The sequence below is a fragment of the Salvelinus alpinus genome, chromosome 38 (genome assembly GCF_045679555.1).
Source record: "Salvelinus alpinus chromosome 38, SLU_Salpinus.1, whole genome shotgun sequence".
Taxonomy (NCBI): Eukaryota; Metazoa; Chordata; class Actinopteri; order Salmoniformes; family Salmonidae; genus Salvelinus; species Salvelinus alpinus.
Window position 1 is genome coordinate 12321603 of NC_092123.1, and position 23601 is coordinate 12345203.

A 23601-nucleotide genomic window follows, 5' to 3' on the forward strand; every position below is an offset into this window, starting at 1 on the left:
TGGCAAGCCCAGTTATCTGCTTGGCAAAACACAGAAGGTTAGTTATTTGATTAGCTAAATGTATCCGTCTCTTCGCAAGCTACATGTTGAATCTTGGAAACTCCAGCCGACGTCATGAGACCATCTAAAAGTAGACCTTTCAGACCCAACAACCCGTTGCGTCCTTTCTCATCTTATGCGCATCTGAACTGGGCTTTATGATCATGTGTATCCTGTGCCAGTAGAGTTTGAAGTAGCTAGCCAATATCAGCATGGCTTTAGGAGCACAGATATCTGAAATATAACAGGGTCAAGTAACGTTATCTATACACATCATTTAGCCAGATTGTTACGACTAAACCGTCATTTCACCTTATATCTATTAAGATATATTATCTAGTTTACTTTTTCAGCAGGGAAAATGCCAATTCTAGTAGGTTTTGAATCCCTTCAACTCTTAGTTTTCTCCACTGTGCGAATGCGAATCTGAGGTTTACTCTCATCTCGGCCCAGGCTCTATCGCTTACCCGTTTCACCGGTCTGCTTTCTAAAGTTCTGTTTCTTTGGCTTAGAGTACATATCTTAATTTGAGCCAGTTTGCTACAGCAGGATAATAATCCTGCAGCAACATGAAATGTGAATTATTATGTGGATTATATTTAATGGACATTTTTCATAAGGGAAATGAAGCCGGAAATTACAAACTTCAAAAGCCTTTTTAAACCTGAAATACACAACAAGTTTTGCATTTCTCCTGCAACAGGGAGATCAAATTAAGATCCTATATCTGTAGCTGCTGCTGGGTCAGGTCGTTTGCCCCTCGAATCAGCCATGTCTGTCAGCTAACTAGCTCCGCTAGCAAAGTGTGAACATGAGCTCAACTAGCTAGCTATCATACTGAGAGCCGGTGTGTTCATAAGCTGATTATGCGCAGCTAATGAATACACCGGCTCTCAGGCAAGCTAGATTAACGTTAGAATAAAGTATTGCACAATACTGTTACTGTTGTATCACACTGGATGACCACTAGCAACTTATTAGAGCTTTTGAGCCTAAAACCTCCCAAAAAGTTACATATTGCAGGTTTATTCTAGCATTAATCTAATTCCAAAATTTCTTTAATGCATTTTAAAATAGATTTAAAATGATCAAATACGTACTGTATGCAGACAAGGATAAACAGAAAAGGCACATATCTCAAAAGGCGTGCCACTGCCATGGTACTGTTTACGATTACAGTTAAATGCTTCTCTGCAGGGGAGAGGAACCAATATAGTCAGGCTGAAATGAAGTGGCTATTGCAGTCCCTTGAGATGTGTATTATTGTGTGGATGTGCCCCTTGATGGGTGGGTACTAAAATTAGACACCTACTCGTCACACACACACACACACACACACACACACACACACACACACACACACACACACACACACACACACACACACACACACACACACACACACACACTCGTCTTGACTAATTGATTCAGCTTTACTGGGAGAGGCCAGGCGAGTCGGGAGATGTGTGTGTGTAGTAGTAGTATGTATTGCACAGTGGAGGGTGCTACAGTGGCTTGTGAAAGTATTCACCCCCCTGGAATTTTTCCTATTTTGTTGCCTTACAACCTGGAATTCAAATAGATTTTTGGGGGGTTTGTATCATTTGATTTACACAACATGCCTACCACTTTGAAGATGAAAAATATTTTTTATTGTGAAAAATAAAATATATATACAGTGGGGAGAACAAGTATTTGATACACTGCCGATTTTGCAGGTTTTCCTACTTACAAAGCATGTAGAGGTTTGTAATTTTTATCATAGGTACACTTCAACTGTGAGAGACAGAATCTAAAACAAAAATCCAGAAAATCACATTGTATGATTTTTAAGTAATTAATTTGCATTTTATTGCAAGACATAAGTATTTGATCACCTTCCAACCAGTAAGAATTCCGGCTCTCACAGACCTGTTAGTTTTTCTTTAAGAAGCCCTCCTGTTCTCCACTCATTACCTGTATTAACTGCACCTGTTTGAACTCGTTACCTGTATAAAAGACACCTGTTCACACACTCAATCAAACAGACTCCAACCTCGCCACAATGGCCAAGACCAGAGAGCTGTGTAAGGACATCAGGGGTAAAATTGTAGACCTGCACAAGGCTGGGATGGGCTACAGGACAATAGGCAAGCAGCTTGGTGAGAAGGCAACAACTGTTGGCGCAATTATTAGAAAATGGAAGAAGTTCAAGATGACGGTCAATCATCCTCGGTCTGGGGCTCCATGCAAGATCTCACCTCGTGGGGCATCAATGATCATGAGGAAGGTGAGGGATCAGCCCAGAACTACACGGCAGGACCTGGTCAATGACCTGAAGAGAGCTGGGACCACAGTCTCAAAGAAAACCATTAGTAACACACTATGCCGTCATGGATTAAAATACTGCAGCGCACGCAAGGTCCCCCTGCTCAAGCCAGGGCATGTCCAGGCCCGTCTGAAGTTTGCCAATGACCATCTGGATGATCCAGAGGAAGAATGGGAGAAGGTCATGTGGTCTGATGAGACAAAAATTGAGCTTTTTGGTCTAAACTCCACTCGACGTGTTTGGAGGAAGAAGAAGGATGAGTACAACCCCAAGAACACCATCCCAACCGTGAAGCATGGAGGTGGAAACATCATTCTTTGGGGATGCTTTTCTACAAAGGGGACAGGACGACTGCACCGTATTGAGGGGAGGATGGATGGGGCCATGTATCGCGAGATCTTGGCCAACAACCTCCTTCCCTCAGTAAGAGCATTGAAGATGGGTCGTGGCTGGGTCTTCCAGCATGACAACGACCCGAAACACACAGCCAGGGAAACTAAGGAGTGGCTCCGTAAGAAGCATCTCAAGGTCCTGGAGTGGCCTAGCCAGTCTCCAGACCTGAACCCAATAGAAAATCTTTGGAGGGCGCTGAAAGTCCGTATTGCCCAGCGACAGCCCCGAAACCTGAAGGATCTGGAGAAGGTCTGTATGGAGGAGTGGGCCAAAATCCCTGCTGCAGTGTGTGCAAACCTGGTCAAGAACTCCAGGAAACGTATGATCTCTGTAATTGCAAACAAAGGTTTCTGTACCAAATATTAAGTTCTGCTTTTCTGATGTATCAAATACTTATGTCATGCAATAAAATGCTAATTAATTACTTAAAAATCATACAATGTGATTTTCTGGATTTTTGTTTTAGATTCCGTCTCTCACAGTTGAAGTGTACCTATGATAAATATTACAGACCTCTACATGCTTTGTAAGTAGGAAAACCTGCAAAATCGGCAGTGTATCAAATACTTGTTCTCCCCACTGTATATACAGAAAACTTGAGCGTGTATAACTAGTCACCCCCCCAGAGTCAATACTTTGTAGAGCCACCTTTTGCAGCAATTACAGCTGCAAGTCTCTTGAGGTATGTCTCTATAAGCTTGGCACATCTAGCCACTGGGATTTTTGCCCATTCTTCAAGGCAAAACTGCTCCAGCTTCTTCAAGTTGGATGGGTTCTGCTGGTGTACAGCAATCTTTAAGTCATACCACAGATTCTCAATTGGATTGAGGTTGGGCCTTTGACTAGGTTATTCCAAGAGATTTAAATGTTTCTCTTTAAACCACTCAAGTGTTGCTTTAGCAGTATGCTTAGGGTCATTGTCCTACTGGAAGGTGAACCTCTGTCCCAGTCTGAAATCTCTGGAGGACAAACAGGTTTCCCTTAATAATTTCCCTGTATTTAGCGCCATCCATCGTTCCTTCAATTCTGACCAGTATCCCAGTCCCTGCCGATGAATAACATCGTGGTGTTCTCGGGCTGGCTGATGAGAGGTGTTGCGTTTGCGCCAGACATAGCGTTTTCCTTGACGGACAAAAAGTTACATTTTAGTCTCATCTGACCAGAGTACCTTCTTCCATATATTTGGGGAGTCTCCCACATGTCTTTTGTCGAACACCAAACGTGTTTGCAGATTTTCTTTAAGCAATGGCTTTTTTCTGGCCACTGAATATGTATGAACTTTCCAATTTGTAAGTCGCTCTGGATAAGAGCGTCTGCTAAAAAAAAAAATGACTTAAAAAAATAAATAAAAAGACTTCTGTAAAGCCCAGCTCTGTGGAGTGTAGGCTTAAATTGGTCCTATGGACAGATATTCCAATCTCTGCTGCGGAGCTTTGCAGCACCTTCAGGGTTATCTTTGGTCTCTTTGTTGCCTCTCTGATTAATGCTCTCCTTGTTTGGTCCGTGATTTTTTGTGGGCGGCCCTCTCTTGGCAAGTTTGTTGTGGTGCATATTCTTTACATGTTTTAATAATGGATTTAATGGTGCTCTGTGGGATGTTCAAAGTTTCAAATATTTTTTTTATAACCCAACCCTGATCTTTACTTCTCCACTACTTTGTTCCTGACCTGTTTGGAGAGCTCCTTGGTCTTCATGGTGCTGCTTGCTTGGTGGTGCCCCTTGCTTTGTGGTGTTGCAGACTCTGGGGCCTTTCAGAACAGGTTTATATATACTGAGATCATGTGACAGATCATGTGACACTTAGATTGCACACAGGGGGACTTAATTTACTAATTATGTGACTTCTGAAGGTAATTGGTTGCACCAGATCTTATTTAGGGGCTTCATAGCAAAGGGGGTGAATACATATGCACACACCACTTTTCTGTTTTTTTATTTATTTATTTATTTTTTGAAAGAAGTTCTTTTTTTCATTTCACTTCACCAATTTTGACTATTTTGTGTATGTCCATTACATGAAATCCAAATAAAAAATATATTTAAATTGCAGGTTGTTATCCAACAAAATAGGAAAAACGCCAAGGGGGGATGAATACTTTTGAAAGGCACTGTAAGTGGAGGACGGCTCATAGTAATGTCCGGAACTGCGCAAATGGAATGGCATCAAACACACGGAAACCATGAGCCCGTCCTCCCCAATTAAGGTGCCACCAACCTCCTGTGGTGTAGCAGAAACGAGAAAAAGTGTGTGTGTGTGACGAGAAAGAGTATGTATAGTAGTGTGTGTGTGTGTGTGTGTGTGTGTGTGTGTGTGTGTGTGTGTGTGTGTGTGTGTGTGTGTGTGTGTGTGTGTGTGTGTGTGTGTGTGTGTGTGTGTGTGTGTGTGTGTGTGTGTGTGTGTGTGTGTGTGTGAGAGAGAGAGGTGGCAGACCTGAGGTGGTGTTGAGGCTCAGTAATAAACATGTTTAGTGGAGAGAGAGACAGGGGGAACTCTAGGAAATCCATTTACAATCAGTGATATGTTCTCTCTCTCGCTCTCTCTCTCTCTCTTATAAGGCATGGATAAATGAGTTGAAGGGTGAAATAGAGGGCAGCTTAGGATCCCAGTAATACTCTATTATATTACAGTATTACATCCTTTGCGAAAGCATGAATGTATATATGCATTCCAAATTAACCCAGTTGGTTAATTGCAATATTTCATTAGATATAAATAGATTACTTTGATTATTTGTGTTTTTGTGTAGATGTGTGTGTCCCTGTGTGTGTACATGTGTGCTTATATACACCCATATTTTTGTTTAATGAAATATCTATAAATCAGTAACCATAGAGCATATCCCATACATACTTACTGTATATCTCTATCATCTTTCTATCCTCACATATACAATATATGTCTTTGATACGATTAGACCATTAGAGAACTGTTCCTGCCCTTTCCCGGTCGGTGACACAGTGGAGTCTTCTGAGGTTTTTCCCAGAATGCCTCAGTGTCGGTGACAGCGGGGCACACGTTCAGGGACCACTTCGCACACACCACACAAGGTTGGTGGCATCTTAATTGGGGAGGACGGGCTCGTGGTAATGGCTGGAGCGGAATTAGTGGATTGGTATCAAATACGTCAAACAATTGGTTTCTACGTTCGCTCCGTTCCAGCCATTATTATGAGCCATCCTCCCCTCTACTGACACACACACGCACACAGGTACATGCACACACTCTCAGAGAATACTTCAGGACACTGGGAGTCATCCAAAGAGTCAACAAACATGAGACAATTACTGCTCCTTCAGTGGTTCTCTTTCTCACTCTCGCTCTGCCTAACTAACTCCTTCTTGCTCTTACTCTGTATGTGTGAGTGCGTGCTTGTTTATGTATGCTTGTGTGCTTGTACACTGTATGCATGCAGGTGTGTGTATGTATGAACTGCCTTGGCTGTGAAAGGAGAACAGAAAGGTCACTGCACCTCCTGGCAATGAATTGATCCTCAGTCATTGAGGCCAGTGGAGGAGGGATATGCTATAAAGCTTCCATTATCCAGCATCCTCTATATTGTCTGCAGAAGGATCTGTTGAGCTAACATGAGGTGCAAGGATTGTCTGAAGGCTGGGACACTGGTAAAACACTACACGAGGTTGTTCTATGTGTATGTCTCTGGGAGAGGTATTCACCTGAAGTAAAACATATTTTGACATGTCAGCCAACCAGCATGTGGTTAAGTGGAACTTGAGCCAGAGTGGAGCACTGAGAGGCACCACTTAGCAATGACATCTGATTAAACACTGACAGAATTTCTAAAATACTATTTTTAATAGTGAAAAATGGCAAGCAAATAAACAGTGCAGTTTGCTGGATGTGTTTAACTATACTTGTGGGGAACAGAGGTCCTGACAAGAATAGTAAACAGAAATGTTTTGACTAACTGGGGACATTATGTTAGTCCCCACAAGGTCAAATGCTAGGGGCTTTAGGGCTAAGGTTAAGATTTATAATTAGTGTCAGGGTTATAATTAGGTTTAGGGATAGGTTTAGGGAAAATAGGATATTGAATGGGACTGAATTGTGGGACCCCGCAAGGTTAGTTATAGAAGACTATGTGTGTGTGTGTGTGTGTGTGTGTGTGTGTGTGTGTGTGTGTGTGTGTGTGTGTGTGTGTGTGTGTGTGTGTGTGTGTGTGTGTGTGTGTGTGTGTGTGTGTGTGTGTGTGTGTGTTTTAGGGTTAAGGTTGGGGTTAGGGAAAATAGGATTTTGAATGGGACTGAAAATGTGTCCCCACATGGTTAGTTATTGTAGACTGTGTGTATGTGTGTGTGTGTGTGTGCCTCTGTTTTCTCCTCACCCTCCAACCCACCCCTCTCTCTCTCTCCCATCCCTCTTCTCTGTTCCTACCCATTTATCCCCCACTTTCACCCCATCCTTCTCCCCTTGCCTTTCTTCCCAACACCTTTCTCACCCCATCCTTTTCCCTGCCCCACACCTTCCTGTTCCTATGCTCTTCTCTCCTTACCATGTTTCTCTCGCCCTACCTCTCCCCACCCTTTCCCCCCTGCCCATCTCCCCACCCTTCTCACTCCATCTTTCTCCTCTACTCTCCTCACCCATATCTCCCTCCATCCACCACCCTCTGTCCCTGTCCTCTCTGTCCATAAGCTCTCCTCACCATCTCCACCCCACCCCTCACTCCCCCCACAACACCCTCAGCCATTCATTCTCCCTGCCCCTTTCCTCCCTGTCCCTCTGCTGTTAGCTCCATGGTGCTCTGTGCTGGCAGGAGAAGACAGGGACACAACAGGGGTGTAACTGTGAACCAAAGCACTGCCAGCCCACACTACCCCTCTACAGAGCTGCAGGCACTTGGCTTGGGGCCCGTGGCACATAGACCCCCCCCAAACAGGGGCGGATAGGGCAGGATCTGCAACAGGGTGGGATGGGCAAGGGGTTGGGTGAAGGCTGGGGGATTGGGGAGAGGGTTGAAACCATTGGTTGGGAGGGATGGTTGTGTGGGATGGGAGGCAACCATGTCACCCAAACAACAGTTCCATCCACCTCCATCCAACCTATCGCCCATCTCACCCTGCATCCAGGATGACATATCCACATTTACATTCGATATAACACCCAAACAAGCATGTTCTGTTCACTACAGCCATCTTACCTGTGCATTTGAAGAACTTGGACTCTCCCACACTTAGCTCCACCTTGTTCAAGGATATGGACACCTGCAGAACAGCTGTGAGGAGAGAGAGAGAGAGAGAAAAAAGATGAGTATATACACACAAGAAAACTCACGAGGAGAAAATAGGATAATAAGAAAGAGAAAAGAGAAACGTTTTGTTAACATGGGGGGTGGGAGGGAAGCGGTGACTGGCTTTCAAAAGTTGCCGCTGTTACAACGTGACCGGTCGGGAGTAGGCTACTAAGTGACTGCGAGTGAAGAGCAAAATAATCCTAACATTGATTTGTTGAGACCAGTCCTCAAAGCAGTGCAAAACGGTGCTGAAATAGTTGACCACACGCAGGTAGGCTATTGCTTCAAATCGTATTATAACAATTGGATGACTTTGGGTGTTCCAGTAAGCAACAATGTGTTGCCTTCATTAGCCCACTTTATTCTTAAAAGAACTCCAGCACAGAGAAGAGAAAGGAGCCTTAAATAATTCAACAATAAAGCGATTGAAACCACAAATGCATTTGACTATTTTTAATCATCCCCATCAACCAAACACACATCATCTACCATGGTATTCCATTTCCAGCGAGACTATTCAAGCCATCGACACACTGATGGTTGAAGAGGATGAGCGATCGGCAAAGGCCATCTGGAATCTGCTGGCATCACAGCACAACATCAACATCGCTCTAATCACAGTCAGAAGACAGTTGAAGAAACTTAAGGGTACTTATGGACAGGCTCTGTAAGACATTTTATATATATACAGTGGCATGCGAAAGTATTCACCCCCCTTGGCATGTTTCCTATTTTGTTGCCTTACACCCTGGAATTAAAATATATTTTTGGGGAGGGTTTGTATCATTTGATTTACACAACATGCCTACCATTTTGAAGATGCAAAATCTTTTTTATTGTGAAACAAACAACTGCATAACTATTCACCCCCCCCCCCCCAAAGCCAACATTTGCAGCAATTACAGCTGCAAGTGTTTTGGGGTATGTCTCTATAAGCTTGGCACATCTAGCCACTGTGATTTTCCCCCATTCTTCAAGGCAAAACTGCTCCAGCTCCTTCAAGTTGGATGGGTTCTTAAGTCATACCACAGATTCTCAATTGGATTGAGGTCTGGGCTTTGACTAGGCCATTCCAAGACATTTAAATGTTTCCCCTTAAACCACTCAAGTGTTGCATAAGCAGTATGGTTAGGGTCATTGTCCTGCTGGAAGCTGAACCTCCGTCCCAGTCTCAAATCTCTGGAAGACTTAAACAGGTTTCCCTCAAGAATTTCCCTGTATTTAGCACCATCCATCCTTCCTTCAATTCTGAACAGTTTCCCAGTCCCTGCGATGAAACACATCCCCACGTGGTGTTCTCTGGGTGATGAGAAGTGTTGGGTTTGCACCAGACATAGAGTCTCCCACATGCCTTGTGGCAAACACCAAACATGTTTACTTATTTTTTTCTGGACACTCTTCCTGTAAAGCCCTGCTCTGTGGAGTGTACGGCTTAAAGTGGTCCTATGGACAGATGCTCCACAGCGGAGATTGGAGTTTGGAAGCACCTTCAGGGTTATCTTTGGTCTTTGGCACTGTATACATATATATTTCCCCCCCCCATAGTAATTCATTATGGATCCATTAATATATTTAAAGTCCCTAAACTCGGCAAGAGTCTATTGACCTGCTGATAGTTGAAATAAACATCTGCATTTTGAAAGAGTATTTTTATCATGATTTTATTTACGAAAGCATACATATGTTGATGAAGAAATACTGTACAGTATATGCTTTACCTGACTTTTTGCGGTTGCATGCTGTTTGTAGTATTTGGGAACAGGCCCATATTTGATTTTTGATGGTAAGTTTAGCTATTTACAAAGCAAAGGGTACATAAAATATTGTAGCCTTCACCTCACGGACTGCTATGTGTTCCACAATAATTCACTGTCGCCTCCTTTTTCAGGTATCATGGCTCGAGATTTCTTTGAGGAAGAAATCATCAAGAGATATGCTAGATATGCTAGATATGCCGGATACTTCCGGCGCCGAAAAGAGATGGCCGCCTCGCTTCGCGTTCCTTGGAAAATATGCAGTTTTTTGTTTTTTTATGTGTTATTTCTTACATCGGTACCCCAGGTAATCTTAGGTTTCATTACATACAGTCGGGAGGAACTACTGAATATACGATTAACGTCAACTCATCATCGTTCCTACCAGGAATATGACTTTCCCGAAACGGATCCAGTGTTTTGCCTTCCACCCAATACAATGGATCTGATCCCAGCCGGCGACCCTGTGCGACGCCGGAAAAGGGGCAAACGAGGCGGTCTCGTGGTCAGGCTTCGGAGACGGGCACATCGCGCTCCACTCCCTAGCATACTACTCGCCAATGTCCAGTCTCTTGACAATAAGGTTGATGAAATCCGAGCACGGGTAGCATTCCAGAGAGACATCAGGGATTGCAACGTGCTCTGCTTCACGGAAACATGGCTAACTCAAGGGACGCTAACGGAGTCGGTGCAGCCAGCTGGTTTCTTCATGCATCGCGCCGACAGAAACAAACATCTTTCCGGTAAGAAGAGGGGCGGGGGGGTATGCCTTATGATTAACGAGAAGTGGTGTGATCATCATAACAACACACAGGAACTCAAGTCATTCTGTTCACCTGATCTAGAACTCCTCACAATCAAATGTCGACCGCATTATCTACCAAGGGAATTCTCTTCAATCATAATCACAGCCGTATATATTCCCCCCCAAGCAGACACATCGATGGCCCTGAACGAACTTTATCTGACTCTTTGTAAACTGGAAACCACACACCCTGAGGCTGCATTCATCGTAGCTGGGGATTTTAACAAGGCTAATCTAAAAACAAAACTCCCTAAATTCTATCAGCATATCGATTGTGCTACCAGGGCTGGAAAAACCCTAGATCATTGTTATACTAATTTCCGCGACGCATATAAGGCCCTCCCCCGCCCCCCTTTCGGAAAAGCTGACCACGACTCCATTTTGTTGATTCCAGCCTACAAACAGAAACTCAAACAACAAGCTCCCGCGCTCAGGTCTGTTCAACGCTGGTCCGACCAATCTGAATCCACGCTTCAAGACTGCTTCGATCACGCGGATTGGAATATGTTCCGCATCGCGTCCAACAACAATATTGACGAATATGCTGATTCGGTGAGCGAGTTCATTAGGAAGTGCATTGACGATGTCGTACCCACAGCAACGATTAAAACATTCCCAAACCAGAAACCGTGGATTGACGGCAGCATCCGCGTGAAACTGAAAGCGCGAACCACTGCTTTTAACCAGGGCAAGGTGACCGGAAGCATGACCGAATACAAACAGTGTAGCTATTCTCTCCGCAAGGCAATCAAACAGGCTAAGTCCCAGTACAGAGACAAAATCGAGTCGCAATTCAACAGCTCAGACACAAGAGGTATGTGGCAGGGTCTACAGTCAATCACGGATTACAAAAAGAAAACCAGCCCCGTCGCGGACCAGGATGTCTTGCTCCCAGACAGGCTAAACAACTTTTTTGCCCGCTTTGAGGACAATACAGTGCCACTGACACGGCCCCCTACCAAAACCTGCGGGCTCTCCTTCACTGCAGCCGAGGTGAGTAAAACATTTAAACGTGTTAACCCTCGCAAGGCTGCAGGCCCAGACGGCATTCCCAGCCGCGTCCTCAGAGCATGCGCAGACCAGCTGGCTGGTGTGTTTACGGACATATTCAATCAATCCTTATCCCAGTCTGCTGTTCCCACATGCTTCAAGAGGGCCACCATTGTTCCTGTTCCCAAGAAAGCTAAGGTAACTGAGCTAAACGACTACCGCCCCGTAGCACTCACTTCCGTCATCATGAAGTGCTTTGAGAGACTAGTCAAGGACCATATCACCTCCACCCTACCGGACACCCTAGACCCACTCCAATTTGCTTACCGACCCAATAGGTCCACAGACGACGCAATCGCAACCACACTGCACACTGCCCTAACCCATCTGGACAAGAGGAATACCCATGTGAGAATGCTGTTCATCGATTACAGCTCAGCATTTAACACCATAGTACCCTCCAAACTCGTCATCAAGCTCGAGACCCTGGGTCTCGACCCCGCCCTGTGCAACTGGGTCCTGGACTTCCTGACGGGCCGCCCCCAGGTGGTGAGGGTAGGTAACAACATCTCCACCCCGCTGATCCTCAACACTGGGGCCCCACAAGGGTGCGTTCTGAGCCCTCTCCTGTACTCCCTGTTCACCCACGACTGCGTGGCCATGCACGCCTCCAACTCAATCATCAAGTTTGCGGATGACACTACAGTGGTAGGCTTGATTACCAACAACGACGAGACGGCCTACAGGGAGGAGGTGAGGGCCCTCGGAGTGTGGTGTCAGGAAAATAACCTCACACTCAACGTCAACAAAACAAAGGAGATGATTGTGGACTTCAGGAAACAGCAGAGGGAGCACCCCCCTATCCACATCGACGGGTCAGTAGTGGAGAAGGTGGAAAGTTTTAAGTTCCTCGGTGTACACATCACGGACAAACTGAATTGGTCCACCCACACAGACAGCGTTGTGAAGAAGGCGCAGCAGCGCCTCTTCAACCTCAGGAGGCTGAAGAAATTCGGCTTGTCACCAAAAGCACTCACAAACTTCTACAGATGCACAATCGAGAGCATCCTGTCGGGCTGTATCACCGCCTGGTACGGCAACTGCTCCGCCCACAACCGTAAGGCTCTCCAGAGGGTAGTGAGGTCTGCAGAACGCATCACCAGGGGCAAACTACCTGCCCTCCAGGACACCTACACCACCCGATGTCACAGGAAGGCCATAAAGATCATCAAGGACAACAACCACCCAAGCCACTGCCTGTTCACCCCGCTATCATCCAGAAGGCGAGGTCAGTACAGGTGCATCAAAGCAGGGACCGAGAGACTGAAAAACAGCTTCTATCTCAAGGCCATCAGACTGTTAAACAGCCACCACTAACATTTAGCGGCCGCTGCCAACATACTGACTCAACTCCAGCCACTTTAAAAATGGGAATTGATGGAAATTATGTAAAAATGTACCACTAGCCACTTTAAACAATGCCACTTAATATAATGTTTACATACCCTACATTACCCATCTCATATGTATATACCGTACTCTATATCATCTACTGCATCTTGCCATCTTTATGTAATACATGTACCACTAGCCACTTTAAACTATGCCACTTTATGTTTACATACCCTACAGTACTCATCTCATATGTATATACCGTACTCTATACCATCTACTGCATCTGCCATGCCGTTCTGTACCACCACTCATTCATATATCTTTATGTACATATTCTTTATCCCTTTACACTTGTGTGTGTGTGTAAGGTAGTAGTTGTGGAATTGTTAGGTTAGATTACTTGTTGGTTATTACTGCATTGTCGGAACTAGAAGCACAAGCATTTCGCTACACTCGCATTAACATCTACTAACCATGTGTATGTGACTAATAAAATTTGATTTGATTTGATTTGATTTAGACCCTATGTCAGAGAGGTGTTTCTGGGACCATATAATTTCTTTCAAGGTAGGATGATAGCAATATGTTGATATGTGTAGGCCTATTTACATGTATATTTCTAGTATTGCACCTAATGTTGACTGTTAGGCTACATTTATTTTTTTCTTCTCCAATTGCAGAACATTACCCAACACACACTGCCGCCTGGGTTTGCATTGCAAATGAGGGCATAAACTGGGTCAAGATGCCATCAGAGCAAGTAGACATTTATGTAGTAAAATAAAGTTTAAATAAAAATAAATAAAAGACCTACAACACTTTTAACAGCACATTACTCAACACTAGTGAGACTCATGTCACCTACGGTAGGCCTATATTTATTTTTTTTACATGTAGGTCTCATGATTTAAACCTGATCGAACTTGTTTGGCATCAACTGAAAACATGAATCCACAACTCTGCCAAGCCTACAAGCAAAGATGAACTGGTGAAGGCCATCAAGACATGTTGGCTTGAGAAATTGACGATACAACAATGCAACAAATACATTGATCCAAAACATTGATCATCTCAGGTTTTACCCGTGGTCGTGGGGCTGGGGGTGAGTGCAACTAAAATGTAGTTGAAATAATACATTGCAAGTTGGGGGGAATTTTCACACCTACAGTAGCCAGGCTATTAAATTACCATTTTATAAATAAATTGACTTATGGAGAGTCTATTATCCTGCTAATTGCCCATCATGGAAACATTGTTTGCAAGATGGGCTACATCTGCTACAGTACACTTATGACAAGTGTTTGTAAACATGTTTTCAAAATGCCTCCCGCTGTCCATCATTAACGTAAATAAAAACACAGCATCTAAAAAACATTGCACATAATGCTTGTTTACATTCTTCATTGTAACCACAATGTCACAAATAATTGAACACACACAGCATTTTTCGTGAGGGAAAATCTGGTCTGTGGGGATTTTATATAATTATAATGCAGGGTTAATATTAATAATAATAATCGTTGGATAACAGATCGGCTCTCGGAACTCATTAAGAGGCGGCTTCTATCTTCAATATAATCATTAATTCAGAATGTTAAACCAGAATACAGTAGATTGTAATAAACAGAAAATTGCGTGTCAATTCATAAAGCATGTGCCATGGAATTGGTACATCAAATATCTCTTCCCAATTATTTTGCAATCTATATGGCACAGCTGTCAGTTTTTTGGTCCTTAAATGAAACTGGTATATATTTGTATTTATCACAATTTTATTTAACCAATTTTGGTCTTTAATGCAGACAAGTTCCTTACTTTTATTTATGTTTTTACTTTATGGGATCGGTGTCCCCACCGCGGGACGGTTGAGCTAACGTGCGCTAATGTGAATAGCATGACGCTGTAAGTAACAAGAACATTTCCCAGGACATTGACATGTCATATATGGGCAGAAAGCTTCAATTATTGTTAATCTAACTGCACTGTCCAATTTACAGTAGCTTTACAGTGAACAGTGCCATCTAGACTTCTAAGCAATATAATGGCCTTTCTCTTGCATTTCAAAGATGATGAAAAAAAAATTGAAAATGCATGTTTTTTTCTTTGTATTATCTTTTACCAGATCTAATGTGTTGTATTCTCCTACATTAATTTCACATTTCCACAAACTTCAAAGTGTTTCCTTTCAAATGGTATCAAGTATATGCATATCCTTGCTTCAGGTCCTGAGCTACAGGCAGTTAGATTTGGGTATGTCATTTTAGGTGATTTTTTTTTTTAAAGGGTCCGATCCTTTGAACTGAAATTGCAACCATCTTTCTATGACTTGTTTAAAAAATAATGATATTTTGGAGATGATTTCATTTTAAATAACCGAAAGTGAATGATTGTAATCTGAATAAAGGCCATTCTTGACAATGGGGTGAGACATTCTTACTAATTTCCAAATAAAGCCAGTTTGTTATTTAGAATGATTTCTGTTTATAGAGGGAGAGAAACCAAAAGCACACCGTGCCTATTTTTCAAAAATCGTCAGTCCACATGTCAAGTGAAATTACCCCATTGTATTTACCCAAGTTATCTCTTAACTCCAGGACCACCGACAGTTTTGTTGGTGTTGCCTGAAGTAGGACTCTAGCGCCAGAGGAGACTCTCAGACTGAAAACACCTCTATTAATTTACGAAAAGATAGTCAATTTGTGCCACAGTTTAGACTACCGATAGATCAGCGTTTTAACTCCCCCTTGTGATAGTGTGGTACAACGACAGAATGCCACCATCTACCACTAACGGCCGTGGCATCAGCTCGTAACTTCGTAACTCGAACCACTGTACCATTCTATGAAGCTCGAATACTTCAAATTATGCATCACAAGAGGCCTAATCCTACGCCTTTCCCGTTTTGCTCGGAGACTGCTACTACAACACAATAGGGCATCATGCTGAGGTTCACATAGGATGAAGGACTAGGTAATGAGTAGAGTTGCGACAAACACTTCCTTTTACCCGATAAAAGCTTGAAATCACACACACAATTCGAATGTAGATGTTCGGCTGCACATCATTGCAAGTTGTACTTAAGTGCCTTGCTTGCCGCTTACCCCTTCCCGAGCCAAGTCTGCATCCCAAATGGAACCCTATCCTCTGTATAGTGCGCTTCTTTTGACCATTTGCATGTAAGCTGGTCCTATGAGCCCTGGTCAAAAGTAGTGCACTAAATAGGGAATAGGGTGTCATTTGGGACACAGCGTCAGCCAGAGAAGAATAGCGTGAATCTAGTTAGGGGTGACACCAAAGGCAGTGGAGGAGAAAGCACCTTTAATCTTCTCTCTCTCTCTCCGTCTGGCTATCCTTTGATTATCACTTCTTTCAATATCTTATTTTTTCAACAGTTTGTGTTTATGTTCTGTAGATGTGCACACACACACACACACACACGCACACACGCATGTGCATGTACACACACACACACACACACACACACTCTAAGAAATTTGCTGTGACAGAGAGCTGCCTATAGATGGCAGTAGGTGAACACTACTGTAATGTCACCACTTTGCTGCATGCCTGGTAATACACATCTATATCACAAGGGTTGTGATTTATCTATACTGAACAACAAAATAAACACAACATGCAACAATTTCAAAGATTTTACTAAGTTACAGTTCATATAAGGAAATCAGTCAATTGAAATAAATTCATTAGGCCCTAATCTATGGATTTCACATGACTGGGCAGTGGCACAACCAATCAGAATATGTTTTTCCCCACAAAAGGGCTTCATTATAGACAGAAATACTCCTCAGCACCCCCTCCACCCCCGCTCAGGCGATCCCGCAGATGAAGAAGCCGGATGTGGAGGTCCTGTGCTGGCGTGGTTACACGGGGTCTGTGGTTGTGAAGCCGGTTGGATGTACTGCCAAAATCTCTAAAACGATGTTGGAGGTAGCTTATGGTAGAGAAATTAACATTAAATTCTCTGGCAACAGCTCTGGTGGACATTCCTGCAGTCAACATGCCAATTGCACGTCTGTGGCATTGTGTTGTGTGACAAAACTGCACATTTTAAAGTGGCCTTTTAAACTGCACCTGTGTAATGATAATGCTGTTTAATAAGCTTCTTGATATGTCACACCTGTCAGGTGGATGGATTATATTGGAAAAGGAGAAATGCTCACTAAATAAATAAGCTTTATGTTCGTATGGAAAGTTATTATTTCAGCTCATGAAACATGTGACCAACACTTGTACATGTTGGGTTTATGTTTTTGTTCAGTCTATATCCTCCAACTGTCCATTTTCCCTGTTCGCAAGCAAGCACGCACGCACACACGCACGCATGCACACACACACACACATAACCCCCCGCAAACACACACAATGTCCCATCCCCAGGGTAGCACTATAGTACAGTTGCCAGTTATGTCCTCTCATCTCAGCTCTGTCCCACTTACTCCTCTTCCCTGTGACACGGAGCTCCAGCTGTGCCCGGTGCCCCTGCTCTCAGAGGTAACAAGTCTACCGTCTGCCATACCTTACAGTCGCGCCGTCTGGCTGATTAACGAGCAGAGGACACATATGCACGTACGCAGATACACAGACACACACACAGACAAACACGCGCACACAGACTCTGGCCCGATGCGCACCCACACACACAGACTCCACCCCTCCCTTCATCGCCACTGCATCATTAACTACCAGCCAATACCTGTTTACAAGCAAAAACTTAAAACAGGAAGTACCAGTGATGCTTTCAATACGAAAGTGGTCCAATGAAGAGGATGCAAAGCTACAGGATTGTTTACCGCATCAGTCACCGGCTTCATTAACCCTTTGACGCATATGATCACATACAGTTCAAGTCGGATGTTTACATACACCTTAGCCAAATAGATTTAAACTCCGTTTTTCAATTCCTGACATTTAATCCTAGTAAAAAATCCCTGTCTTAGGTCAGTTAGGATCACCACTTTATTTGAAGAATGTGAAATGTCAAAATAATAGCAGACAGAATGATTTATTTCAGCTTTTATTTCTTTCATCACATTCCCAGTGGGTCAGAAGTTTACATACACTCAATTAGTATTTGGTAGCATTGCCTTTAAATTGTATGACTTGGGTCAAACGTTTCGGTAGCCTTCCAGAAGCTTCCCACAAGAAGTTGGGTGAATCTTGGCCCATTCCTCCTGACAGAGCTGGTGTAACTGAGTCAGGTTTGTAGGCCTCCTTGCTCGCACACGCTTTTTCAGTTCCGCCCACACATTTTCTGTGGGATTTAGGTCAGGGCTTTGTGATGGCCACTCCAATACCTTGACTTTGTTGTCTTTAAGGCATTTTGCCACAACTTTGGAAGTATGCTTGTGGTCATTGTCCATTTGGAATACCCATTTGCGACCAAGCTTTAACTTCCTGACTGATGTCTTGAGATGTTGCTTCAATATATCCACATAATTGTCCTCCCTCATGATGCCATCTATTTTATGAAGTACACCAGTCCCTCCTGCAGCAAAGCACCCCCACAACATGATGCTGCCACCCCCGTGCTTCACGGTTGGGATGGTGTTCTTCGGCTTGCAAGCCTCCCCCTTTTCCTCCAAACAGAACAATGGTCATTATGGCCAAACAGTTCTATTTTTGTTTCATCAGACCAGAGGACATTTCTCCAAAAAGTACCACCTTTGTCCCCATGTGCAGTTGCAAACCGTAGTCTGGCTTTTTTATGGCGGTTTTGGAGCAGTGTCTTCTTCCTTGCCAAGCTGCCATTCAGGTTAAGTCAATATAGGACTCGTTTTACTGTGGATATAGATCATTTTGTACCTGTTTCCTCCAGCATCTTCACAAGGTCCTTTTGCTGTTGTTCTATAATTGATTTGCACTTTCGCACCAAAGTACGTTAATCTCTAGGAGACAGAACGCTTCTCCTTCCTGAGCGGTATGACGGCTGTGTGGTCCCATGTTGTTTACACTTGCGTACTATTGTTTGTACAGATGAACGTGGTACCTTCAGGCATTTGGAAATTCCTCCAAAGGATGAACCAGATTTGTGGAGGTCTACAATTATTGGCTGATTCTTTTGATTTTCCCATGATGTCAAGCAAAGAGGCAATGAGTTTGAAGGCCTTGAAATACATCCAAAGATACACCTCCAATTGACTCAAATTATGTCAATTAGCCTATCAGAAGCTTCTAAAGCCATGACATAATTTTCTGGAATTTTCCAAGCTGTTTAAAGTCAACTTAGTGTATGTAAACTTCTGACCCACTGAAATTGTGATACAGTTTATATATATAAGTGAAATAATATGTCTGTAAACAATTGTTGGAAAAATTACTTGTTTCATGCACAAAGTAGATGTCCTAACCGACTTGCCAAAACTATAGTTTGTTAACAAGAAATTTGGGCAGTGGTTGAAAAACAAGTTTTAATGACTCCAACCTAAGTGTATGTAAACTTCCGACTTCAACTGTATTTATGATCATTGTTGAGTGGTCCCTGCAGGTTACCATCACAAATATGTAATTGGAACAGTAGCAACAGAACGTATGACCAACTTGTATAAATATCATTGTTGTCTGAAAAGCACCTAAACAATGTTTTGTATTGATGGAAAATAAAGGTCTTCATCATCCAAGCATCACACGGAACACATCCACAGCCAAAATAATTCCATAAACCAGTTTAAATAACAGGTTGCACTGACAAGAAAAAAAGTTAGCGAAGTAACAGCTAGACTAGTTTACAATGTACCACATCTCTGGTGAGCACAAGGGAGACATGTAATATTGTTTAGAAAGGAGATACAGTGGGGAGAACAAGTATTTGATACACTGCCGATTTTGCAGGTTTTCCTACTTACAAAGCATGTAGAGGTCTGTAATTTTTATCATAGGTACACTTCAACTGTGAGAGACGGAATCTAAAACAAAAATCCAGAAAATCACATTGTATGATTTTTAAATAATTAATTTGCATTTTATTGCATGACATAAGTATTTGATCACCTACCAACCAGTAAGAATTCCGGCTCTCACAGACCTGTTAGTTTTTCTTTAAGAAGCCCTCCTGTTCTCCACTCATTACCTGTATTAACTGCACCTGTTTGAACTCGTTACCTGTATAAAAGACACCTGTCCACACACTCAATCAAACAGATTCCAACCTCTCCACAATGGCCAAGACCAGAGAGCTGTGTAAGGACATCAGGGATAAAATTGTAGACCTGCACAAGGCTGGGATGGGCTACAGGACAATAGACAAGCAGCTTGGTGAGAAGGAAACAACTGTTGGCGCAATTATTAGAAAATGGAAGAAGTTCAAGATGACGGTCAATCACCCTCGGTCTGGGGCTCCATGCAAGATTTCACCTCGTGGGGCATCAATGATCATGAGGAAGGTGAGGGATCAGCCCAGAACTACACGGCAGGACCTGGTCAATGACCTGAAGAGAGCTGGGACCACAGTCTCAAAGAAAACCATTAGTAACACACTACGCCGTCATGGATTAAAATCCTGCAGCGCACGCAAGGTCCCCCTGCTTAAGCCAGTGCATGTCCAGGCCTGTCTGAAGTTTGCCAATGACCATCTGGATGATCCAGAGGAGGAATGGGAGAAGGTCATGTGGTCTGATGAGACAAAAATAGAGCTTTTTGGTCTAAGTCCACTCGCCGTGTTTGGAGGAAGAAGAAGTATGAGTACAACCCCAAGAACACCATCCCAACCGTGAAGCATGGAGGTGGAAACATCATTCTTTGGGGATGCTTTTCTGCAAAGGGGACAGGACGACTGCACCGTATTGAGGGGAGGATGGATGGGGCCATGTATCGCGAGATCTTGGCCAACAACCTCCTTCCCTCAGTAAGAGCATTGAAGATGGGTCGTGGCTGGGTCTTCCAGCATGACAACGACACAAAGCACACAGCCATGGCAACTAAGGAGTGGCTCCGTAAGAAGCATCTCAAGGTCCTGGAGTGGCCTAGCCAGTCTCCAGACCTGAACCCAATAGAAAATCTTTGGAGGGAGCTGAAAGTCCGTATTGCCCAGCGACAGCCCCGAAACCTGAAGGATCTGGAGAAGATCTGTAGGGAGGAGTGGGCCAAAATCCCTGCTGCAGTGTGTGCAAACCTAGTCAAGAACTACAGGAAACGTATGATCTCTGTAATTGCAAACAAAGGTTTCTGTACCAAATATTAAGTTCTGCTTTTCTGATGTATCAAATACTTATGTCATGCAATAAAATGCAAATTAATTACTTAAAAATCATACAATGTGATTTCCTGGATTTTTGTTTTAGATTCCGTCTCTCATAGTTGAAGTGTACCTATGATAAAAATTACAGACCTCTACATGCTTTGTAAGTAGGAAAACCTGCAAAATCGGCAGTGTATCAAATACTTGTTCTCCCCTGTATGTGTCAGCTAAGCAAATAGCGGCTACATTCTTTATGATGGCAGCCATGTTTGTTTATGTTTGACAAGGAAAAACTCCCTAACCCCAGAATGCCATTCACTATAAAACACAAATAAACAAAGTCAAAGATGGTTGCGCCCACTGCCCGAATAAGATCAACATATTTTGGCCACTTTCAGAATATTACAAATCTTCAATGTGCGTGTTACATTGTAAACAAGAACCGGAGCACATGACTTGACAAGTCGTTTACATTTTTTGATGACTCACAAAGCAAATAAAATGTTTTCACCTCAAATACTAGCATACTGCCTAGTCGTAGCGCGAAAGCTAAACAGTGTTGCCAGATTTGGGTGAAACCATTTTAAGGGGGTATGCAGTTAGTAATACTTGAAGTTTCTACAAATGCAACCACGTTTTAGAAGGAGATCAACAGCTGGTCCATCCACGTAACATTCCACGCGTAGATGATGCCGAAGCATAAACCTATATGATCATATCTAGCTCCATAGTTTACGATAACCCATATCTACAACCTCACCTTACTCATGCCACAGTCTCTGCACACAATATAGCTGATTACTCACACACACCATTTAATCTGATCATCCGCACAAACTCACTTTGTTGCTTACATGACTTGGATCCACCCTGTTCTCACTCTCCTCTGCCCCGACCAGGCTAAAACCTATCCAAGCCATAATACTCACCACGTGATAATTGCGAAATATCTTATTCGCTTGGAGACGAGGCAGGCATCTATCTGTAGGCTACATGTCCAGTGGTGATAAAACGTTGATATGAACAAAAAGTATTTAGAATGTCAGCGTTTACCTTAGCCATGGTTGGTATATGTAATATATGCTGATACCCCGCTCTCACTTTGTTTCTTTGCAATTATTGTGTCAAACACACCAGACTTAGCACCTCAGGGTTTCCTCCCCCTGTCTCACATGAGCAGACCCTCAGACAGGCGAATACCAAAGCCTCTTTGGGGCGGCAGGTAGCCTAGTGGTTAGAGCATTGGGCCAGTAACCGAAAGATTTACCATGGATTACAGGCAACATCCGCACTGAGCTAAAGGCTAAAGCTGTCACTTTCAATGAGCGGGACACTAATCCGGGAGCTTATAAAAAAGTCCCACTACGAACCACCAAACAGGCAAAGCGTCAATACAGTACCAAGATCAAATCCTACTACACCGGCTCTGACACTCGTCAGATGTGGCAGGGCTTGCAAACTATCACAGATTACGAAGGGAAACTCAGCCGCGAACTGTCCAGTGACGTTAGCCTACCAGATGAGCTAAATACCTTCTATACACGCTTCGAGGCTAGCAATGCTGAACTATGCATGAGAGCACCAGCTGTTCCGAACTGTGTTATCACTCTCTCCGTAGCTGATGTGAGTAAGACTTTTACCCTTTTACTGCAGTGGGCTAAATCAGGGTCAAACAGAGTGTTTCTTGGTAGTCTTAAACAAATGTACTTTCAAACAAAAGTATCCATCTCACACACATGGTTATGGGCTTTAAAAAAAGAAGACACTTGTACCATGTCAAACATAGAGTTGAAATGTATTACATTTTGAGTTTGCAATCCAATATTACACTTTATATACATCACATAAAACTGAAATATAACAAAACCGTTTGACACAGAAACACCAGATTTTCGGCGGGTGGATTATCAGGACACATACTTGCCAGCTGGTGAGCACATGCTCTGAGTGTCTTCACTGACATTTTCAACCCTGACCACCATAGTCCCTGTGTCCAAGAACGCCAAGGCAACCTGCCTAAATGACTATTTCCCCGTAACACCTTCAACCCCTAAGCTTTAAAACTGCTAAATAGTTAATTAAATAGTTAACCAATAGCTACACGGACTATCTGCATTGACCCTTTTAAGCAATCTATCTATTTTGCCTAATCACATACACTGATGTTACTGTTCATTATCTATCTATCTATATTATGTACATACTGTATCTACCTCAATTACCTGGTACCCCTGCACATATACTCTGTACTGGTACCCCATGTATATATATCAAGTTATCATCACTCATTGTGTATTTATTCCTTATGTTATTCTTTTTCTATTTATTTTCTCTCTGCATTGTTGGGATGGGCCCGTCAGTAAGCATGTTACTGTTGGTCTACACCAGCTGTTCATGAAGCATGTGACAAATAACATTTGATTCGATAGGAAGTGTCACAACGCAGAGGCAAACACTGCAACGTGTTGCTG

General features: G+C 43.2%; 1 protein-coding gene across 3 annotated transcripts in view; it reads right to left on the minus strand.

Moving 5' to 3' along the window:
* The window catches only part of LOC139566187 (neural cell adhesion molecule 2-like), a 395977-nt gene that overhangs the window by 112532 nt on the left and 259844 nt on the right, over positions 1-23601 (minus strand). For all 3 annotated transcript variants that reach the window (XM_071387198.1, XM_071387197.1, XM_071387199.1), the window contains exon 2: positions 7900-7974. In XM_071387198.1, coding sequence (XP_071243299.1) covers positions 7900-7974 — 75 coding nt within the window. The remainder of the gene's footprint in view (positions 1-7899; positions 7975-23601) is intronic.